This window comes from Oncorhynchus mykiss, unplaced genomic scaffold, assembly GCF_013265735.2.
Source record: "Oncorhynchus mykiss isolate Arlee unplaced genomic scaffold, USDA_OmykA_1.1 un_scaffold_300, whole genome shotgun sequence".
NCBI classification, from domain to species: Eukaryota; Metazoa; Chordata; class Actinopteri; order Salmoniformes; family Salmonidae; genus Oncorhynchus; species Oncorhynchus mykiss.
Window position 1 is genome coordinate 17,501 of NW_023493750.1, and position 24,801 is coordinate 42,301.

A 24,801-nucleotide genomic window follows, 5' to 3' on the forward strand; every position below is an offset into this window, starting at 1 on the left:
ACTCACGCTCTAACAGAACAACGCACGCTCTAACAGAGAACAACTCACGCTCTAACAGAACAACTCACGCTCTAACAGAACAACGCACGCTCTAACAGAACAACTCACGCTCTAACAGAACAACGCACGCTCTAACAGAGAACAACTCACGCTCTAACAGAGAACAACTCACGCTCTAACAGAGAACAACTCACGCTCTAACAGAGAACAACTCACGCTCTAACAGAGAACAACTCACACTCTAACAGAGAACAACTCACGCTCTAACAGAGAACAACTCACGCTCTAACAGAACAACGCACGCTCTAACAGAGAACAACTCACGCTCTAACAGAACAACTCACGCTCTAACAGAACAACGCACGCTCTAACAGAGAACAACTCACGCTCTAACAGAGAACAACTCACGCTCTAACAGAGAACAACTCACGCTCTAACAGAGAACAACTCACGCTCTAACAGAGAACAACTCACACTCTAACAGAGAACAACTCACGCTCTAACAGAGAACAACGCACGCTCTAACAGAGAACAACTCACGCTCTAACAGAACAACTCACGCTCTAACAGAACAACGCACGCTCTAACAGAGAACAACTCACGCTCTAACAGAACAACGCACGCTCTAACAGAGAACAACTCACGCTCTAACAGAGAACAACTCACGCTCTAACAGAGAACAACTCACGCTCTAACAGAGAACAACTCACGCTCTAACAGAGAACAACTCACGCTCTAACAGAGAACAACTCACGCTCTAACAGAGAACAACTCACACTCTAACAGAGAACAACTCACGCTCTAACAGAGAACAATTCACGCTCTAACAGAACAACTCATGCTCTAACAGAGAACAATTCACGCTCTAACAGAACAACTCATGCTCTAACAGAGAACAACTCACGCTCTAACAGAGAACAACTCACGCTCTAACAGAACAACTCACGCTCTAACAGAGAACAACTCACGCTCTAACAGAGAACAACTCACGCTCTAACAGAGAACAACGCACGCTCTAACAGAACAACTCACGCTCTAACAGAGAACAACGCACGCTCTAACAGAGAACAACGCACGCTCTAACAGAACAACTCACGCTCTAACAGAGAACAACGCACGCTCTAACAGAAAAACTCACGCTCTAACAGAACAACGCACGCTCTAACAGAACAACGCACGCTCTAACAGAACAACTCACGCTCTAACAGAACAACTCACGCTCTAACAGAACAACTCACGCTCTAACAGAACAACTCACGCTCTAACAGAGAACAACTCACGCTCTAACAGAACAACTCACGCTCTAACAGAGAACAACTCACGCTCTAACAGAGAACAACTCACGCTCTAACAGAGAACAACTCACACTCTAACAGAGAACAACTCACGCTCTAACAGAGAACAACTCACGCTCTAACAGAACAACTCATGCTCTAACAGAGAACAACTCACGCTCTAACAGAGAACAACTCACGCTCTAACAGAACAACTCACGCTCTAACAGAGAACAACTCACGCTCTAACAGAGAACAACTCACGCTCTAACAGAGAACAACGCACGCTCTAACAGAACAACTCACGCTCTAACAGAGAACAACGCACGCTCTAACAGAGAACAACGCACGCTCTAACAGAACAACTCACGCTCTAACAGAGAACAACGCACGCTCTAACAGAGAACAACGCATGCTCTAACAGAACAACTCACGCACTAACAGAACAACTCACGCTCTAACAGAACAACTCACGCTCTAACAGAACAACTCACGCTCTAACAGAGAACAACTCACGCTCTAACAGAACAACTCACGCTCTAACAGAACAACGCACGCTCTAACAGAACAACGCACGCTCTAACAGAACAACTCACGCTCTAACAGAACAACTCACGCTCTAACAGAACAACTCACGCTCTAACAGAGAACAACTCACGCTCTAACAGAACAACTCGCGCTCTAACAGAACAACTCACGCTCTAACAGAGAACAACTCACACTCTAACAGAGAACAACTCACGCTCTAACAGAGAACAACTCACGCTCTAACAGAGAACAACTCACGCTCTAACAGAATAACTCACGCTCTAACAGAGAACAACTCACGCTCTAACAGAGAACAGCTCACGCTCTAACAGAGAACAGCTCACGCTCTAACAGAACAACTCACGCTCTAACAGAACAACTCACGCTCTAACAGAGAACAGCTCACACTCTAACAGAACAACTCACGCTCTAACAGAACAACTCACGCTCTAACAGAGAACAACTCACGCTCTAACAGAGAACAACTCACGCTCTAACAGAGAACAACTCACACTCTAACAGAACAACTCACACTCTAACAGAACAACTCACGCTCTAACAGAACAACTCACGCTCTAACAGAACAACTCACGCTCTAACAGAACAACTCACGCTCTAACAGAGAACAACTCACGCTCTAACAGAGAACAACTCACGCTCTAACAGAACAACTCACGCTCTAACAGAGAACAGCTCACGCTCTAACAGAGAACAACTCACGCTCTAACAGAGAACAACTCACACTCTAACAGAGAACAACTCACGCTCTAACAGAGAACAACGCACGCTCTAACAGAGAACAACTCACACTCTAACAGAGAACAACTCACGCTCTAACAGAGAACAACGCACGCTCTAACAGAGAACAACTCACGCTCTAACAGAACAACTCACGCTCTAACAGAACAACGCACGCTCTAACAGAGAACAACTCACGCTCTAACAGAACAACGCACGCTCTAACAGAGAACAACTCACGCTCTAACAGAGAACAACTCACGCTCTAACAGAGAACAACTCACGCTCTAACAGAGAACAACTCACGCTCTAACAGAGAACAACTCACGCTCTAACAGAGAACAACTCACGCTCTAACAGAGAACAACTCACGCTCTAACAGAGAACAACTCACACTCTAACAGAGAACAACTCACGCTCTAACAGAGAACAACGCATGCTCTAACAGAGAACAACTCACGCTCTAACAGAACAACTCACGCTCTAACAGAACAACGCACGCTCTAACAGAGAACAACTCACGCTCTAACAGAACAACGCACGCTCTAACAGAGAACAACTCACGCTCTAACAGAGAACAACTCACGCTCTAACAGAGAACAACTCACGCTCTAACAGAGAACAACTCACGCTCTAACAGAGAACAACTCACGCTCTAACAGAGAACAACTCACGCTCTAACAGAGAACAACTCACGCTCTAACAGAGAACAACTCACACTCTAACAGAGAACAACTCACGCTCTAACAGAGAACAACGCACGCTCTAACAGAGAACAACTCACGCTCTAACAGAACAACTCACGCTCTAACAGAACAACGCACGCTCTAACAGAGAACAACTCACGCTCTAACAGAACAACGCACGCTCTAACAGAGAACAACTCACGCTCTAACAGAGAACAACTCACGCTCTAACAGAGAACAACTCACGCTCTAACAGAGAACAACTCACGCTCTAACAGAGAACAACTCACGCTCTAACAGAGAACAACTCACGCTCTAACAGAGAACAACTCACACTCTAACAGAGAACAACTCACGCTCTAACAGAGAACAATTCACGCTCTAACAGAACAACTCATGCTCTAACAGAGAACAATTCACGCTCTAACAGAACAACTCATGCTCTAACAGAGAACAACTCACGCTCTAACAGAGAACAACTCACGCTCTAACAGAACAACTCACGCTCTAACAGAGAACAACTCACGCTCTAACAGAGAACAACTCACGCTCTAACAGAGAACAACGCACGCTCTAACAGAACAACTCACGCTCTAACAGAGAACAACGCACGCTCTAACAGAGAACAACGCACGCTCTAACAGAACAACTCACGCTCTAACAGAGAACAACGCACGCTCTAACAGAAAAACTCACGCTCTAACAGAACAACGCACGCTCTAACAGAACAACGCACGCTCTAACAGAACAACTCACGCTCTAACAGAACAACTCACGCTCTAACAGAACAACTCACGCTCTAACAGAACAACTCACGCTCTAACAGAGAACAACTCACGCTCTAACAGAACAACTCACGCTCTAACAGAGAACAACTCACGCTCTAACAGAGAACAACTCACGCTCTAACAGAGAACAACTCACACTCTAACAGAGAACAACTCACGCTCTAACAGAGAACAACTCACGCTCTAACAGAACAACTCATGCTCTAACAGAGAACAACTCACGCTCTAACAGAGAACAACTCACGCTCTAACAGAACAACTCACGCTCTAACAGAGAACAACTCACGCTCTAACAGAGAACAACTCACGCTCTAACAGAGAACAACGCACGCTCTAACAGAACAACTCACGCTCTAACAGAGAACAACGCACGCTCTAACAGAGAACAACGCACGCTCTAACAGAACAACTCACGCTCTAACAGAGAACAACGCACGCTCTAACAGAGAACAACGCATGCTCTAACAGAACAACTCACGCACTAACAGAACAACTCACGCTCTAACAGAACAACTCACGCTCTAACAGAACAACTCACGCTCTAACAGAGAACAACTCACGCTCTAACAGAACAACTCACGCTCTAACAGAACAACGCACGCTCTAACAGAACAACGCACGCTCTAACAGAACAACTCACGCTCTAACAGAACAACTCACGCTCTAACAGAACAACTCACGCTCTAACAGAGAACAACTCACGCTCTAACAGAACAACTCGCGCTCTAACAGAACAACTCACGCTCTAACAGAGAATAACTCACACTCTAACAGAGAACAACTCACGCTCTAACAGAGAACAACTCACGCTCTAACAGAGAACAACTCACGCTCTAACAGAATAACTCACGCTCTAACAGAGAACAACTCACGCTCTAACAGAGAACAGCTCACGCTCTAACAGAGAACAGCTCACACTCTAACAGAGAACAACTCACGCTCTAACAGAACAACTCACGCTCTAACAGAACAACTCACGCTCTAACAGAGAACAGCTCACACTCTAACAGAACAACTCACGCTCTAACAGAACAACTCACGCTCTAACAGAGAACAACTCACGCTCTAACAGAGAACAACTCACGCTCTAACAGAGAACAACTCACACTCTAACAGAACAACTCACACTCTAACAGAACAACTCACGCTCTAACAGAACAACTCACGCTCTAACAGAACAACTCACGCTCTAACAGAACAACTCACGCTCTAACAGAGAACAACTCACGCTCTAACAGAGAACAACTCACGCTCTAACAGAACAACTCACGCTCTAACAGAGAACAGCTCACGCTCTAACAGAGAACAACTCACGCTCTAACAGAGAACAACTCACACTCTAACAGAGAACAACTCACGCTCTAACAGAGAACAACGCACGCTCTAACAGAGAACAACTCACACTCTAACAGAGAACAACTCACGCTCTAACAGAGAACAACTCACGCTCTAACAGAGAACAACTCACGCTCTAACAGAACAACTCACGCTCTAACAGAACAACGCACGCTCTAACAGAGAACAACTCACGCTCTAACAGAACAACGCACGCTCTAACAGAGAACAACTCACGCTCTAACAGAGAACAACTCACGCTCTAACAGAGAACAACTCACGCTCTAACAGAGAACAACTCACGCTCTAACAGAGAACAACTCACGCTCTAACAGAGAACAACTCACGCTCTAACAGAGAACAACTCACACTCTAACAGAGAACAACTCACGCTCTAACAGAGAACAATTCACGCTCTAACAGAACAACTCATGCTCTAACAGAGAACAACTCACGCTCTAACAGAGAACAACTCACGCTCTAACAGAACAACTCACGCTCTAACAGAGAACAACTCACGCTCTAACAGAGAACAACTCACGCTCTAACAGAGAACAACGCACGCTCTAACAGAACAACTCACGCTCTAACAGAGAACAACGCACGCTCTAACAGAGAACAACGCACGCTCTAACAGAACAACTCACGCTCTAACAGAGAACAACGCACGCTCTAACAGAACAACTCACGCTCTAACAGAACAACGCACGCTCTAACAGAACAACGCACGCTCTAACAGAACAACTCACGCTCTAACAGAACAACTCACGCTCTAACAGAACAACTCACGCTCTAACAGAACAACTCACGCTCTAACAGAGAACAACTCACGCTCTAACAGAACAACTCACGCTCTAACAGAGAACAGCTCACGCTCTAACAGAGAACAACTCACGCTCTAACAGAGAACAGCTCACGCTCTAACAGAGAACAACCCACGCTCTAACATAATTTAAAGCCAGACTCTAACAGAGAACAACTCACGCTCTAATAGAATTTAAAGCCAGGCTCTAACAGAGAACAACTCACGCTCTAACAGAATTTAAAGCCAGGTTCTAACAGAGAACAACCCACGCTCTAATAGAATTTAAAGCCAGGCTCTAACAGAGAACAACCCACGCTCTAACAGAATTTAAAGCCAGGCTCTAACAGAGAACAACCCACGCTCTAACAGAGAACAACTCACGCTCTAACAGAACAACTCACGCTCTAACAGAGAACAGCTCACGCTCTAACAGAGAACAACTCACGCTCTAACAGAGAACAACTCACGCTCTAACAGAGAACAACTCACGCTCTAACAGAGAACAACCCACGCTCTAACAGAATTTAAAGCCAGGCTCTAATAGAGAACAACCCACGCTCTAACAGAATTTAAAGCCAGGCTCTAACAGAGAACAACCCACGCTCTAACAGAATTTAAAGCCAGGCTCTAACAGAGAACAACTCACGCTCTAACAGAATTTAAAGCCAGGCTCTAACAGAGAACAACCCACGCTCTAATAGAATTTAAAGCCAGGCTCTAACAGAGAACAACCCACGCTCGAACAGAATTTAAAGCCAGGCTCTAACAGAGAACAACCCACGCTCTAACAGAGAACAACTCACGCTCTAACAGAACAACACACGCTCTAACAGAGAACAGCTCACGCTCTAACAGAGAACAACTCACGCTCTAACAGAGAACAACTCACGCTCTAACAGAGAACAACTCACGCTCTAACAGAGAACAACCCACGCTCTAACAGAATTTAAAGCCAGGCTCTAATAGAGAACAACCCACGCTCTAACAGAATTTAAAGCCAGGCTCTAACAGAGAACAACCCACGCTCTAACAGAATTTAAAGCCAGGCTCTAACAGAGAACAACCCACGCTCTAACAGAATGTAAAGCCAGGCTCTAACAGAGAGCAACCCACGCTCTAACAGAATGTAAAGCCAGGCTCTAACAGAGAACAACCCACGCTCTAACAGAATTTAAAGCCAGGCTCTAACAGAGAACAACCCACGCTCTAACAGAATTTAAAGCCAGGCTCTAACAGAGAACAACCCACGCTCTAAAGAAAAGACAAGCGCAGACAGAAACCCACTTGTTCCATTGTTTAAATAACAGAAGCTCCGTGTGTGTAGTGTTAGTCAAACACTTATTGTCTGCTGTCTGGAACATGAAAAACCTGCACTGGGTGGAAATAGTATTTACTGCTGGAAAGGATGTGAATTTATAAAGACTATTTCCAGTGAGTGTGGAATTGTCCTTATTTTCAAGGACAACCCCAACCCTAATCCTGATCCCAACTACCTTTTTACAAGGATTTAAACACCACAACCCTAATCCTGATCCCAACTACCTTTTTACAAGGATTTAAACACCACAACCCTAATCCTGATCCCAACTACCTTTTTACAAGGACTTAAACACCCCAACCCTAACCCTGGTCCCAATTCTTGATTCTGCTGTATAAAAAACATGCAATTACTATAATATACTGCATGTATTATATCTGACTGTAGTAACTACTGTATATCTGTATATGTAATTACTATAATATACTACATGTATTATATCTGACTGTAGTAACTACTGTATATCTGTATATGTAATTACTATAATATACTACATGTATTATATCCGACTGTAGTAACTACTGTATATCTGTATATGTAATTACTATAATATACTGTGTGTATTATATCTGACTGTAGTAACTACTGTATATCTGTAGATGTAATTACTATAATATACTGTGTGTATTATATCTGACTGTAGTAACTACTGTATATCTGTAGATGTAATTACTATAATATACTGTGTGTATTATATCTGACTGTAGTAACTACTGTATATCTGTAGATGTAATTACTATAATATACTGTGTGTATTATATCTGACTGTAGTAACTACTGTATATCTGTAGATGTAATTACTATAATATACTGCGTGTATTATATCTGACTGTAGTAACTACTGTATATCTGTATATGTAATTACTATAATATACTGCGTGTATTATATCTGACTGTAGTAACTACTGTATATCTGTATATGTAATTACTATAATATACTGCGTGTATTATATCTGACTGTAGTAACTACTGTATATCTGTATATGTAATTACTATAATATACTACATGTATTATATCTGACTGTAGTAACTACTGTATATCTGTAGATTACTATAATATACTACATGTATTATATCTGACTGTAGTAACTACTGTATATCTGTAGATGTAATTACTATAATATACTGCGTGTATTATATCTGACTGTAGTAACTACTGTATATCTGTAGATGTAATTACTATAATATACTACATGTATTATATCTGACTGTAGTAACTACTGTATATCTGTAGATGTAATTACTATAATATACTGTGTGTATTATATCTGACTGTAGTAACTACTGTATATCTGTAGATGTAATTACTATAATATACTGTGTGTATTATATCTGACTGTAGTAACTACTGTATATCTGTAGATGTAATTACTATAATATACTGTGTGTATTATATCTGACTGTAGTAACTACTGTATATCTGTAGATGTAATTACTATAATATACTACATGTATTATATCTGACTGTAGTAACTACTGTATATCTGTAGATTACTATAATATACTACATGTATTATATCTGACTGTAGTAACTACTGTATATCTGTATATGTAATTACTATAATATACTACATGTATTATATCTGACTGTAGTAACTACTGTATATCTGTAGATTACTATAATATACTACATGTATTATATCTGACTGTAGTAACTACTGTATATCTGTATATGTAATTACTATAATATACTACATGTATTATATCTGACTGTAGTAACTACTGTATATCTGTATATGTAATTACTATAATATACTGCATGTATTATATCTGACTGTAGTAACTACTGTATATCTGTAGATGTAATTACTATAATATACTACATGTATTATATCTGACTGTAGTAACTACTGTATATCTGTAGATGTAATTACTATAATATACTACATGTATTATATCTGACTGTAGTAACTACTGTATATCTGTAGATTACTATAATATACTACATGTATTATATCTGACTGTAGTAACTACTGTATATCTGTATATGTAATTACTATAATATACTGCGTGTATTATATCTGACTGTAGTAACTACTGTATATCTGTAGATTACTATAATATACTACATGTATTATATCTGACTGTAGTAACTACTGTATATCTGTATATGTAATTACTATAATATACTACATGTATTATATCTGACTGTAGTAACTACTGTATATCTGTAGATGTAATTACTATAATATACTGTGTGTATTATATCTGACTGTAGTAACTACTGTATATCTGTAGATGTAATTACTATAATATACTACATGTATTATATCTGACTGTAGTAACTACTGTATATCTGTAGATGTAATTACTATAATATACTGCATGTATTATATCTGACTGGGCTGTAGTTACCTAGTGTCCCTACAGGACAGGGCTGTAGTTACCTAGTGTCCCTACAGGACAGGGCTGTAGTTACCTAGTGTCCCTATAGGACAGAGCTGTAGTTACCTAGTGTCCCTACAGGACAGGGCTGTAGTTACCTAGTGTCCCTACAGGACAGGGCTGTAGTTAGTAGTCTAGTTACCTAGTGTCCCTACAGGACAGGGCTGTAGTTACCTAGTGTCCCTACAGGACAGGGCTGTAGTTACCTAGTGTCCCTACAGGACAAGGCTGTAGTTACCTAGTGTCCCTACAGGACAGGGCTGTAGTTAGTAGTCTAGTTACCTAGTGTCCCTACAGGACAGGGCTGTAGTTACCTAGTGTCCCTACAGGACAGGGCTGTAGTTACCTAGTGTCCCTATAGGACAGGGCTGTAGTTAGTAGTCTAGTTACCTAGTGTCCCTACAGGACAGGGCTGTAGTTACCTAGTGTCCCTACAGGACAGGGCTGTAGTTAGTAGTGTCCCTACAGGACAGGGCTGTAGTTAGTAGTCTAGTTACCTAGTGTCTCTACAGGACAGGGCTGTAGTTAGTAGTGTAGTTACCTAGTGTCCCTACGGGACAGGGCTGTAGTTACCTAGTGTCCCTACAGGACAGGGCTGTAGTTAGTAGTGTAGTTACCTAGTGTCCCTACAGGACAGGGCTGTAGTTACCTAGTGTCCCTACAGGACAGGGCTGTAGTTAGTAGTCTAGTTACCTAGTGTCTCTACAGGACAGGGCTGTAGTTAGTAGTGTAGTTACCTAGTGTCCCTACGGGACAGGGCTGTAGTTACCTAGTGTCCCTACAGGACAGGGCTGTAGTTAGTAGTGTAGTTACCTAGTGTCCCTACAGGACAGGGCTGTAGTTACCTAGTGTCCCTACAGGACAGGGCTGCTTGGCCATCTGTCCCTGCTGGGTTCTGGGCCAGGACACTTCAGCTGTCACCCTGGGGGAGCAGTGGTCCTGGGGGGGTATGACCGGGGGCTGGGGAGGCAGAGGGGGAACACCCATGGCTGGAACCGACCGTCCGTTACCTACCGGAGATGTACATGTTAAAAACAGGTACAATTATTATACGATAACACATTGGAACAGAACGAGTTCATTTCCGTTAATGGCCGTTACCGGGGTTAACGATCTCTGGGATCTGGTTATCGCCGGGGACGACCACGCCACCACCGGCAGGGTTCCGCACGGTCGTGGTTGTCCGGGACCGTTGACCGGGGAAGGTGGTGAGGATTGGTCGCGCCGTGGTATAGTAGGGAGGAGACCGGGTGGTCGTGGTCCGACTGGTGGAGGAAGAGGAGGAGGGGACTTTGGGAGGCCCGTGGATGACTGGAGGAACCAAGTCTGGACGGAGAGAGAAAGAGAGAGAGATGAGAGAGAGATGATCCAATTAGAGAAACAAGAGAAGAAGGAACTGTTGTGGTGGAGGAAGGAAGGAAGTCTGAATGGAGAGAAGGAGAGAGAGAAGGAGAGAGGAGAGAGAAGGAGAGAGAGAGAAGGAGAGAGAGAGGAGAGAGAAGGAGAGAGAAGGAGAGAGAAGGAGAGAGAGAAGGAGAGAGAGAGAAGGAGAGAGAGGAGAGAGAAGGAGAGAAAAGGAGAGAGAGAAGGAGAGAGAGAAGGAGAGAGAGAGAGAGAGAAGGAGAGAGAAGGAGAGAGAGAAGGAGAGAGAGAAGGAGAGAGAGAAGGAGAGAGAAGGAGAGAGAAGGAGAGAGAGAAGGAGAGAGAGAGGAGGAGAGAGAGGAGAGAGAAGGAGAGAAAAGGAGAGAGAGAAGGAGAGAGAGAGAGAGAAGGAGAGAGAAGGAGAGAGAGAGAAGGAGAGAGAGGAGAGAGAGAGAGAGAGAGAAGGAGAGAGAAGGAGAGAGAGAGGAGAGAGAGGAGAGAGAGAGAGGAGAGAGAGAGGAGAGAGAGAGAGAGAGAGAGAGAAGGAGAGAGAAGGAGAGAGAGAGGAGAGAGAGGAGAGAGAGAGAGAGAGAGAGAGAGAGAGAGAGAGAAGGAGAGAGAGAGGAAAGAGAAGGAGAGGGAGAGAGACAAATGAGTGAAGGGAGGGAGATACATGAGTTAGAGAAAGAAGATAATGTACTAGTCCTGGTTGGTGTGGAGGAAACAATGGAATAGATAAAGAAAATGCAGTGGGGTGTAACTGTTCAGATAGGAACGTACTAAACTGTTGTTCTGGGGGGGGGTAAAAGGAACGTACTAAACTGTTGTTCTAGGGGGGGGGGGGGGGGGGGGGTAAAAGGAACGTACTAAACTGTTGTTCTGGGGGGGGGGGGTAAAAGGAACGTACTAAACTGTTGTTCTGGGGGGGGGGGGGGGGTAAAAGGAACGTACTAAACTGTTGTTCTGGGGGGGGGGGGGGGTAAAAAAAATGGGGACATTTGAGAAATTCTTTCATAATTTAATTGAAACCATTGAACGCTGGTTATGAAATTAACATTCTGTCATATCTTATTGGTTACACTCTAACCCTTCTGGGTTACACCCTAACCCCTACACTCTAACCCTTCTGGGTTACACCCTAACCCCTACACTCTAACCCTTCTGGGTTACACCCTAACCCCTACACTCCTTCTGGGTTACACCCTAACCCCTCCACTCCACTTCTTCTGGGTTACACCCTAACCGCTCCACTCCACTTCTTCTGGGTTACACCCTAACCCCTACACTCTAACCCTTCTGGGTTACACCCTAACCCCTACACTCTAACCCTTCTGAGTTACACCCTAACCCCTACACTCTAACCCTTCTGGGTTACACCCTAACCCCTACACTCTAACCCTTCTGGGTTACACCCTAACCCCTACACTCTAACCCTTCTGGGTTACACCCTAACCCCTACACTCCAACCCTTCTGGGTTACACCCTAACCCCTACACTCTAACCCTTCTGGGTTACACCCTAACCCCTACACTCTAACCCTTCTGGGTTACACCCTAACCCCTACACTCCAACCCTTCTGGGTTACACTCCAACCATTCTGGGTTACACCCTAACCCCTACACTCCAACCCTTCTGGGTTACACCCTAACCCCTACACTCCAACCCTTCTGGGTTACACCCTAACCCCTACACTCCAACCCTTCTGAGTTACAGCCTAACCCCTCCACTCCTTCTGGGTTACACCCTAACCCCTACACTCCAACCCTTCTGAGTTACAGCCTAACCCCTCCACTCCTTCTGGGTTACACCCTAACCCTTACACTCCTTCTGGGTTACACCCTAACCCCTCCACTCCTTCTGGGTTACACCCTAGCCCCTCCACTCCTTCTGGGTTACACCCTAACCCATCTACTCCTTCTGGGTTACACCCTAACCCCTCCACTCCTTCTGGGTTACACCCTAACCCCTCCAACTCCTTCTGGGTTACACCCTAACCCCTCCACTCCTTCTGGGTTACACCCTAACCCCTCCACTCCTTCTGGGTTACACCCTAACCCCTCCACCCCTTCTGGGTTACACCCTAACCCCTCCACTCCTTCTGGGTTACACCCTAACCCGTCCACTCCTTCTGGGTTACACCCTAACCCCTCCACTCCTTCTGGGTTACACCCTAACCCCTCCACTCCTTCTGGGTTACACCCTAACCCCTCCACTCCTTCTGGGTTACACCCTAACCCCTCCACTCCACCGTTTCTTTCATCAACTAAGTACATTATTTTCTCTTCAACCATTCTGCTCTGCTCTGTTCTGTTCTGTTCTGTTCCCACACAGGGTTGTAGTCATTGGAATGTTCCTGTCCCCAAACGCCATACGACCTCCCTCCCTCTCTCCCTCCCTCCCTACCTCTCTCCCTACCTCTCTCCCTACCTCCCTCCCTCTCTCCCTCCCTCCCTACCTCCCTCATTCCCTCCCTCCCTCTCTCCCTCCCTACCTCCCTCATTCCCTGCCTCCCTCTCTCTCTCCCTCCCTCCCTACCTCCCTCATTCCCTCCCTCCCTCTCTCTCTCCCTCCCTCTCTCCCTCCCTCCCTCATTCCCTCCCTCCCTCCCTCTCTCCCTCCCTCATTCCCTCCCTCCCTCCCTCTCTCAACCCTCTCTCCCTCTCTCCCTACCTCCCTCATTCCCTCCCTCCCTCATTCCCTCCCTCCCTCTCTCCCTCCCTCTCTCCCTCCTTCCCTCCCTTCTTCCCTCTCTCCCTCCCTACCTCCCTCATTCTCTCCCTCCCTCTCGCCCTCCCTCATTCCCTCCCTCCCTCACAATTCTGCATGGTTACAGGGATAATTCTGGATGGTTACAGGGATAATTCTGCATGGTTACAGGGTTAATTCTGCATGGTTACAGGGTTAATTCTGCATGTTACAGGGTTAATTCTGGATGGTTACAGGGTTAATTCTGCATGGTTGAAGGGTTAATTCTGGATGGTTACAGGGTTATTTCTGCATGGTTACAGGGTTAATTCTGGATGGTTACAGGGTTAATTCTGCATGGTTTCAGGGTTAATTCTGGATGGTTACAGGGTTAATTCTGGATGGTTACAGGGTTAATTCTGCATGGTTACAGGGTTAATTCTGCATGGTTTCAGGGTTAATTCTGGATGGTTACAGGGTTAATTCTGGATGGTTACAGGGTTAATTCTGGATGGTTACAGGGTTAATTCTGGATGGTTACAGGGTTATTTCTGCATGGTTACAGGGTTAATTCTGGATGGTTACAGGGTTATTTCTGCATGGTTACAGGGTTAATTCTGCATGGTTACAGGGTTAATTCTGCATGGTTACAGGGTTAATTCTGCATGGTTACAGGGTTAATTCTGCATGGTTACAGGGTTAATTCTGGATGGTTACAGGGTTATTTCTGCATGGTTACAGGGTTAATTCTGCATGGTTACAGGGTTAATTCTGCATGGTTACAGGGTTAATTCTGCATGGTTACAGGGTTAATTCTGCATGGTTAAAATACAAACAATTAAATGGATTAAAGGGATAACCAAACCACAAATTCCACAAATTCCTGGAATTCTGTTGCAACTCAAGTCTACTACAAAACCCACAATGCAATGCTCCCTCTCTCTCTGGGCTGGCTAGCTAGCTGGCAAGAAAACATAGCTACACACAATAATTCCAAAGTCAAAATCAGCATGTGAAGTAGCTAGCTAGCTGTAAAATCTCCTTAAACAAACTGCACTAGCAATTTAGGAGTCTATCTCACTGAGTTCAATTTTGTAGTTTGTCTCTGCCCAGAGAGAGAGCAGAGTTTTTTTCTTTCCCACAGAGATACTTCTGAGGAGATACGAAACACCCATTAGAATCGTATTACTGCCCATTGTGTACATTGCCCATGTGTTGTCAATGGGCAGCGCGGTGGATTCTGGGACAAGGAGAGCTGTCCTTCAAGGAGTGAATGGGAATCAATTGGGCGCTAGCTTAAATACCTGTCCTTCAAGGAGTGAATGGGAATCAATTGGGCGCTAGCTCAAATACCTGTCCTTCAAGGAGTGAATGGGAATCAACTGGGCGCTAGCTCAAATACCTGTCCTTCAAGGAGTGAATGGGAATCAATTGGGCGCTAGCTCAAATACCTGTCCTTCAAGGAGTGAATGGGAATCAATTGGGCGCTAGCTCAAATACCTGTCCTTCAAGGAGTGAATGGGAATCAATTGGGCGCTAGCTCAAATACCTGTCCTTCAAGGAGTGAATGGGAATCAATTGGGCGCTAGCTCAAATACCTGTCCTTCAAGGAGTGAATGGGAATCAATTGGGCGCTAGCTCAAATACCTGTCCTTCAAGGAGTGAATGGGAATCAATTGGGCGCTAGCTCAAATACCTGTCCTTCAAGGAGTGAATGGGAATCAATTGGGCGCTAGCTCAAATACCAAACATTAGCATGAATGTCGTGAACAAGAAGTACAACATTGCAAATATTTTCCAAGATGTGACATCATTAACTTGTTCTCTGTAAATATCGTACATCTTTGGAATAGTGACATTGCGTAATTTTGAGGAAAATAGGCAGGTTTCCCGACTCATATACCGTGACTTTGAGAAGGGATTGTGTGACGATTAGCTTAGCAACCGCGTGTTGCAGCATCACAACGTGAATGTGATGGGTCTACAGTCAGTTGGGTGGGACGTTACTCCATTCAACTCCAAATGGGATTCCTATCTCCTCCTTTCTTGAAATATCTCTGTTTCCCACAACGCATTGCGTGCACGGTACTTGAATGACAAACAAGAGTTGAATCATTTGGTACACTGTTTAAATTGGGGCGGCAGGGTAGCCTAGTAGTTAGAGTGTTGGACTAGTAACCGAAAGGTTGCCAGATCGAATCCCTGAGCTGACAAGGTAGAACAAATCTGTCATTGTTCCCCTGAACAAGGCAGTTAACCAACTGTTCCTAGGCCGTCACTGAAAAAATAAGATTTTGTTCTAAACTGAATTGCCTAGTTAAATAAATCAAAACGTAGTGAATCTAATCGAAGTGTCAACTTTGTCACGACAACATAAACAGACGGATGTGTTTAAGAACAAGTATGTCTATTAGGTGACCTGCAGGTCATTGTTTTACAAGGTGTTATGCAGAGTCTGTTATCCCCTATCTCCAGTGATGAGAATCGTGTAGCTATGATGAGTTCCTACATGATTTCCACAGACACAGACCACGGCACAGTTAAATCATGGGATTTAAAAAAATAAATAATAATAATGGTTTTTTTTATCCACTGATAGAAAATAGTCTCCCACCAAATTGACAGGAGCTTTAATGATTTCTATTTCTGGGGGGGTTGGATCATCCCTTTAAGTTAAGGTATTGATTCTGAATGGTTATTAGGGCTATGGAGGGGGGGGGGGGCTTAAAACCAAATAATTAAAAACAACATGCTGTTTCCATCAGGTAAATTCCACTATTCCAAAAATACACCTTATGGAAGAGCGGGGACTGTGAAGTTACACAAACATAGGCACATACACATGATAAGATACACACTATACACACTACATGTGGTAGTGGAGTATGGGGACTGAGGGCACACACATAGTGCGTTGTGATTTCTGTAATTAATGCATTTTGATGTTTTTAAAATTGTATAAACTGCTCTAATTTTGCCGGACCCCAGGAAGGGGATCCATAATAAACTCCAGGAAGAGTAGCTGCTGCCTTGGCAGGAACTAATGGGGATCCATAATAAACTCCAGGAAGAGTAGCTGCTGCCTTGGCAGGAACTAATGGGGATCCATAATAAACCCCAGGAAGAGTAGCTGCTGCCTTGGCAGGAACTAATGGGGATCCATAATAAACCCCAGGAAGAGTAGCTGCTGCCTTGGCAGGAACTAATGGGAATCCATAATAAACCCCATGAAGAGTAGCTGCTGCCTTGGCAGGAACTAATGGGGATCCATAATAAACCCCAGGAAGAGTAGCTGCTGTCTTGGCAGGAAATAATGGGGATCCATAATAAAGCCCAGGAAGAGTAGCTGCTGCCTTGGCAGGAACTAATGGGGATCCATAATAAACCCCAGGAAGAGTAGCTGCTGCCTTGGCAGGAACTAATGGGGATCCATAATAAACCCCAGGAAGAGTAGCTGCTGACTTGGCAGGAACTAATGGGGATCCATAATAAACCCCAGGAAGAGTAGCTGCTGTCTTGGCAGGAAATAATGGGGATCCATAATAAAGCCCAGGAAGAGTAGCTGCTGCCTTGGCAGGAACTAATGGGGATCCATAATAAACCCCAGGAAGAGTACCTGCTGCCTTGGCAGGAACTAATGGGGATCCATAATAAACCCCAGGAAGAGTAGCTGCTGCCTTGGAAGGAACTAATGGGGATCGGTAATAAACCCCAGGAAGAGTAGCTGCTGCCTTGGCAGGAACTAATGGGGATCCATAATAAACCCCAGGAAGAGTAGCTGCTGCCTTGGCAGGAACTAATGGGGATCCATAATAAACCCCAGGAAGAGTAGCTGCTGCCTTGGCAGGAACTAATGGGGATCCATAATAAACCCCAGGAAGAGTAGCTGCTGCCTTGGCAGGAACTAATGGGGATCCATAATAAACCCCAGGAAGAGTAGCTGCTGTCTTGGCAGGAAATAATGGGGATCCATAATAAAGCCCAGGAAGAGTAGCTGCTGCCTTGGCAGGAACTAATGGGGATCCATAATAAACCCCAGGAAGAGTACCTGCTGCCTTGGCAGGAACTAATGGGGATCCATAATAAACCCCAGGAAGAGTAGCTGCTGCCTTGGAAGGAACTAATGGGGATCGGTAATAAACCCCAGGAAGAGTAGCTGCTGCCTTGGCAGGAACTAATGGGGATCCATAATAAACCCCAGGAAGAGTAGCTGCTGCCTTGGCAGGAACTAATGGGGATCCATAATAAACCCCCAGGAAGAGTAGCTGCTGCCTTGGCAGGAACTAATGGGGATCCATAATAAACCCCAGGAAGAGTAGCTGCTGCCTTGGCAGGAACTAATGGGGATCCATAATAAACCCCAGGAAGAGTAGCTGCTGCCTTGGCAGGAACTAATGGGGATCCATAATAAACCCCAGGAAGAGTAGCTGCTGCCTTGGCAGGAACTAATGGGGATCCATAATAAACCCCAGGAAGAGTAGCTGCTGCCTTGGCAGGAACTAATGGGGATCCATAATAAACCCCAGGAAGAGTAGCTGCTGTCTTGGCAGGAAATAATGGGGATCCATAATAAAGCCCAGGAAGAGTAGCTGCTGCCTTGGCAGGAACTAATGGGGATCCATAATAAACCCCAGGAAGAGTAGCTGCTGCCTTGGCAGGAACTAATGGGGATCCATAATAAACCCCAGGAAGAGTAGCTGCTGCCTTGGCAGGAACTAATGGGGATCCATAATAAACCCCAGGAAGAGTAGCTGCTGCCTTGGCAGGAACTAATGGGGATCCATAATAAACCCCAGGAAGAGTAGCTGCTGCCTTGGCAGGAACTAATGGGGATCCATAATAAACCCCAGGAAGAGTAGCTGCTGCCTTGGCAGGAACTAATGGGGATCCATAATAAACCCCAGGAAGAGTAGCTGCTGTCTTGGCAGGAAATAATGGGGATCCATAATAAACCCCAGGAAGAGTAGCTGCTGCCTTGGCAGGAACTAATGGGGATCCATAATAAACCCCAGGAAGAGTAGCTGCTGCCTTGGCAGGAACTAATGGGGATCCATAATAAACCCCAGGAAGAGTAGCTGCTGTCTTGGCAGGAAATAATGGGGATCCAAAATAAAGCCCAGGAAGAGTAGCTGCTGCCTTGGCAGGAACTAATGGGGATCCATAATAAAGCCCAGGAAGAGTAGCTGCTGCCTTGGCAGGAACTAATGGGGATCCATAATAAACCCCAGGAAGAGTAGCTGCTGTCTTGGCAGGAAATAATGGGGATCCATAATAAAGCCCAGGAAGAGTAGCTGCTGCCTTGGCAGGAACTAATGGGGATCCATAATAAACCCCAGGAAGAGTACCTGCTGCCTTGGCAGGAACTAATGGGGATCCATAATAAACCCCAGGAAGAGTAGCTGCTGCCTTGGCAGGAACTAATTGGGATCCATAATAAACCCCAGGAAGAGTAGCTGCTGCCTTGGCAGGAACTAATGGGGATCATAATAAACCCCAGGAAGAGTAGCTGCTGCCTTGGCAGGAACTAATTGGGATCCATAATAAACCCCAGGAAGAGTAGCTGCTGCCTTGGCAGGAACTAATGGGGATCCATAATAAACCCCAGGAAGAGTAGCTGCTGCCTTGGCAGGAACTAATGGGGATCCATAATAAACCCCAGGAAGAGTAGCTGCTGCCTTGGCAGGAAATAATGGGGATCCATAATAAAGCCCAGGAAGAGTAGCTGCTGCCTTGGCAGGAACTAATGGGGATCCATAATAAACCCCAGGAAGAGTAGCTGCTGTCTTGGCAGGAAATAATGGGGATCCATAATAAAGCCCAGGAAGAGTAGCTGCTGCCTTGGCAGGAACTAATGGGGATCCATAATAAACCCCAGGAAGAGTAGCTGCTGCCTTGGCAGGAACTAATGGGGATCCATAATAAACCCCAGGAAGAGTAGCTGCTGCCTTGGCAGGAACTAATGGGGATCCATAATAAACCCCAGGAAGAGTAGCTGCTGCCTTGGCAGGAACTAATGGGGATCCATAATAAACCCCAGGAAGAGTAGCTGCTGCCTTGGCAGGAACTAATGGGGATCCATAATAAACCCCAGGAAGAGTAGCTGCTGCCTTGGCAGGAACTAATTGGGATCCATAATAAACCCCAGGAAGAGTAGCTGCTGCCTTGGCAGGAACTAATGGGGATCCATAATAAACCCCAGGAAGAGTAGCTGCTGCCTTGGCAGGAACTAATGGGGATCCATAATAAACCCCAGGAAGAGTAGCTGCTGCCTTGGCAGGAACTAATGGGGATCCATAATAAACCCCAGGAAGAGTAGCTGCTGCCTTGGCAGGAACTAATGGGGATCCATAATAAACCCCAGGAAGAGTAGCTGCTGCCTTGGCAGGAAATAATGGGGATCCATAATAAAGCCCAGGAAGAGTAGCTGCTGCCTTGGCAGGAACTAATGGGGATCCATAATAAACCCCAGGAAGAGTAGCTGCTGCCTTGGCAGGAACTAATGGGGATCCATAATAAATCCCAGGAAGAGTAGCTGCTGCCTTGGCAGGAACTAATGGGGATCCATAATAAACCTCAGGAAGAGTAACGTTTTCTCACAGCTTGTTAGAGCATTGTAAACTGTTGTGACACAGTCGTCTGAGCACCACGCCTCGCCTCTGAGCATCATGGGGTTTTTATGGTACGTAGTCTATTTTTTCTCCGGACCTTTTTCAAAATCGTCCCCAAAAAAATCTAAGTCTATTTTTTTGTGATCAGTCTGCCCTCCGTCCCGCCAGATTCCTCCATGTAATGTCACCATCACACACCATGTGTGTGTGTGTATGTGTGTGTGTGTGTGTGTGTTATCATTGTTCAGAGTGAGTGCATAACAAGGCCATGGTTTGACAGGTCTGAGCCCATACAAGCCCAAACCCTGCTGTAACAATGGACTGGTAATGTGTGTGTGTGTGTTTGTGAGAGTGGGAGGAACACAATCCAACACAACACAGCAGTAAATTACACAGCAAAAACATCAACATCTCAGACACTCAGACACAACAACAGATGGTTCTCTCTCTCTCTCTCTCTCTCTCTCTCTCTCTCTCTCTTTCTCTCTGTCCCTCTCCCTGTCTCTCTGTCTCTCTCCCTGTCCCTCTCCCTGTCTCTCTCCCTGTATCTCTATCTCTCTGTCTTCCTCTTTCTCTGTTACGCACATAAAGCCCCCCCACCCCCCTCCCTCGCCCCACACACACACACACACACTCATCTCTCTTACACACGTAATCACAGGAGGTGTTTTTGGGGAGTGCAGATCTACGCTGACGTGACACGAGAGGCTCATTAAACATTCATAGGGATGTCTTGGCCACGCCCCTTACGTAAGACTCTTACACCCTTATTAATGTAAGACACGCCTCAGGGGTCCCCTCCTGTATTCCCTGATCACCAACGACGAGGCAGCCTATAAGGAAGAGGTCAGAGACCTGGCAAAGGGATGTCTTGGCCACGCCCCTTACGTAAGACTCTTACACCTTTAATGTAAGACACGCACAAACACACAAACCTCTCAGGGTTTAGTCCCCTCCTGTATTCCCTGATCACCAACGACGACGAGGCAGCCTATAAGGAAGAGGTCAGAGACCTGGCAGTGTGGTGCCAGGACAACCACCTCTCCCTCAACGTCAGCAAGACAAAAGGAGCTGATCGTGGACTACAGGAAGCGGCGTGCCGAGCACATCGACGGGGCTGTAGTGGAACGGGTCGAGACCTTCCCGTTCCTCGGTGTCCACATCGCTAAGTACCGATCATGTTCCAAACACACCAGCACGGTGATGAAGAGGGCACGACAACACCTCTTCCCCCTCAGGAGACGATTTGGGCCCTCCGAAAGAGCTAGAGCTGCGTCGCTATGGCAACTGCTTGGCATCCGACCGCAAGGCGCTACGGAGGGTATGGGGGACACTTGGAATGTATATAAAAAGTGTAAATATTGGGATGCAAACTATAAATGTAATACATTTCAACTCTATATCTGACTTGGTACAGGTGTCTGACTATTTTTAAGCTCATGTGAGGTGTGTACTTTTTTTTTTCCAAAGTAGATTTGTTTTAGACTACCAAGAATCACTCGTAGCCCACTGCAGTAAATGGTTAATTTTGCATAATTTAGTGGAATTAAACTGGCGCGTGTATACAGTACATTCATTATGTATCCTGTTTATCACAGGCGTACAGCATACAATGACTTTTTCCTATTTTTGTTGCCTTACAACCTGGAATAAAAATAGATTTTTTTTGGGGGGGGGGGGGGGGGGGGGGTTGTATCATTTGATTTACACATACATACCACTTTGAAGATGCAAAATACTTTTTGTTGTGAAACAAACAAGAAATAAGACAATAAAAACTGAAAACTTGAGGGTGCAGAAATATTCACCCCACCAAAGTCAATACTTTGTAGAGCCACCTTATGCAGCAATTACAGCTGCAAGTCTCTTGGGGTATGTCTCTATAAGCTTGGCACATCTAGCTACTGGGATTTTTGCCCATTCTTCAAGGCAAAACTGCTCCAGCTCCTTCAAGGTGGATGGGTTCCGCTGGTGCACAGCAATCTTTAAGTCATACCACAGATTCTCAATTGGATTGAGGTCTGGGCTTTGACGAGGCCATTCCAAGGACATTTAAATGTTCCCTCAAAAACCACTTGAGTGTTGCTTTAGCAGTGTGCTTAGGGTCATTGTCCTGCTGGAAGGTGAACCTCCGTCGCAGTCTCAAATCTCTGGAAGACTGAAACAGGTTTCCTTCAATAATTTCCCTGTATTTAGCACCATCCATCAATCCTTCAATTCTGACCAGTTTCCCAGTCCCTGCCAATGAAAAAAATCTCCACAGCATGATGCTACCAACCCCAAGCTTCATTGTGGGGATGGTATTCTTGTGGTGATGAGAGGTGTTGGGTTGGCGCCAGACACAGCATTTTCCTTGATGGCCAAAAAGCTACGTTTTAGTCTCAACTGACCAGAGTACCTTCTTCCATATGTTTGGGGAGTCTCCCACATGCCTTTTGCCGAACACCAAACGTGTTTACTTATTTTTTTTCTTTAAGCAATGGATTTTTTCTGTGATTTTTTCAAGCAACTCTTCTGTAAAGCCCAGCTCTGTGGAGTGTACAGTTTAAATTAGTCCTATGGACAGATAATCCAATCTCCGCTGTGGAGCTTTGCAGCTCCTTCAGGGTGATCTTTGGTCTGCTTGTTTCCTCTCCGATTAATGCCCTCCTTGCCTGGTCCGTAAGTTTTGGTGGGCGGCCCTCTCTTCGCAGGTTTGTCGTGGTGCCACATTACTTACATTTTTAAAAATAATGGATTTAATGATGCTCTGTGGGATGTTCAAAGTTTCTGACATTTTTTTTATAACCCAACCCTGATCTGTACTTCTCCGCAACTTTGTCCCTGACCTGTTTGGAGAGCTCCTTGGTCTTCATGGTGCCGCTTGCTTGGTGGTGCCCCTTGCTTAGTGGTGTTGCAGACTCTGGGGCCTTTCAGAACAGGTGTATATATATATATATATATACGGAGATCATGTGACAGATCATGTGACACAGATTGCACACAGGTGGACTTTACCTAATTATGTGACTACTGAAGGTAATTGGTTGCAGAAGATCTTATTTAGAGACTTCATAGTAAAAGGGGTGAATACATATGCACACTACTTTCAGTTTTTTTATTTTTTTTTATTTCATTTCACCAATTTGGACTATTTTGTGTTTGTCCATTACAGGAAATCCAAATAAAAATCAATTTAAATTACAGGTTATAATGCAACAAAACAGGGAAATAACACAAGAGGTGTCACGGTCGTCCTCCTCTTCATCTGAAGAGGAGAGGCGAGAAGGATCGGAGGACCAAAATGCGGCGTGATATGTGTTCATGTTGAATGTTTAATTAAAGAAAGAACTGAACACTGAAACACTATACAAAAACAATAAACGAAATAACAACCGTGAAGCTAATGCGAGCTGCGCTGAAACAGGCCATCAACATAGACAATCACCCACAAACATACAGTGCAACCCAGGCTACCTAAGTATGATTCTCAATCAGAGACAACTAATGACACCTGCCTCTGATTGAGAACCATACTAGGCCGAAAACATAGAAATAGACAAACTAGACATGTAACATAGAATGCCCACCCAGCTCACACCAACCAAAACATAGAAACATACAAAGCAAACTATGGTCAGGGTGTGACAAGCGGGATGAATACTGTACAGACACAGGACTTTAGAACATAAACTCTGTCTGAGAGATGCAAATTATATCATTTTAATAGTATTCATATTTGCAAATTGCGAAATACATAGGAAACGGAAGGCGGGCTTCATCAGCGTTTCACACACCACTTTGCAATGAGCTGGAGGCAGGGTGCATTTTCAAAAACATCTACTTAATTGTTTAAAAAAGATGAACGTTTTTACTACATGTCATGAGGCATGTCTTAATTCGCTTCAGACCATGTCTGTGGAGGCAATTATTTGATATCAGCTTCCTTTCATTGTCCAGTCGCCCCAAGGCGCGATCCTAGTCCTATTAGCAACCCATGTAGTTGTTGCCTATTACATCTCCCCTCTTTCTACGTTTCTAATGGATATTTACATATCTTTCACGTGCGGATATTTACATATCTTTCACGTGCGGTGCGCTTTTGACTGCGCAGTTTTTAACCGCTAATTGCATTATGGGATGAACATTCGTGCGTAGCCTACTGCCTTGTGCGCCTTGCTGCTCTTAAAACGTGAATAAATAATTGTTTTTTTTTAAAACTGTTTAATGTAGTCTAGGTTCTACTGGTTGTACGAATTTTGGATGTATCGTCCCACAAATGTCTCAGAGTCTGTTTGGAATGGGCTATT

At 44.8% G+C, this 24,801-nt stretch overlaps 1 protein-coding gene across 1 annotated transcript in view; it reads right to left on the minus strand.

The window, feature by feature from the left end:
* LOC110514272 (adhesion G protein-coupled receptor L3-like) overlaps nt 1-24,801 on the minus strand; it is a 165,673-nt gene that overhangs the window by 13,916 nt on the left and 126,956 nt on the right. Inside the window, exons 7-8 of the mRNA XM_036973729.1 lie at nt 10,959-11,183; nt 10,703-10,867 (exon numbers count right to left, since the gene is read on the minus strand). Coding sequence (XP_036829624.1) covers nt 10,703-10,867; nt 10,959-11,183 — 390 coding nt within the window. The remainder of the gene's footprint in view (nt 1-10,702; nt 10,868-10,958; nt 11,184-24,801) is intronic.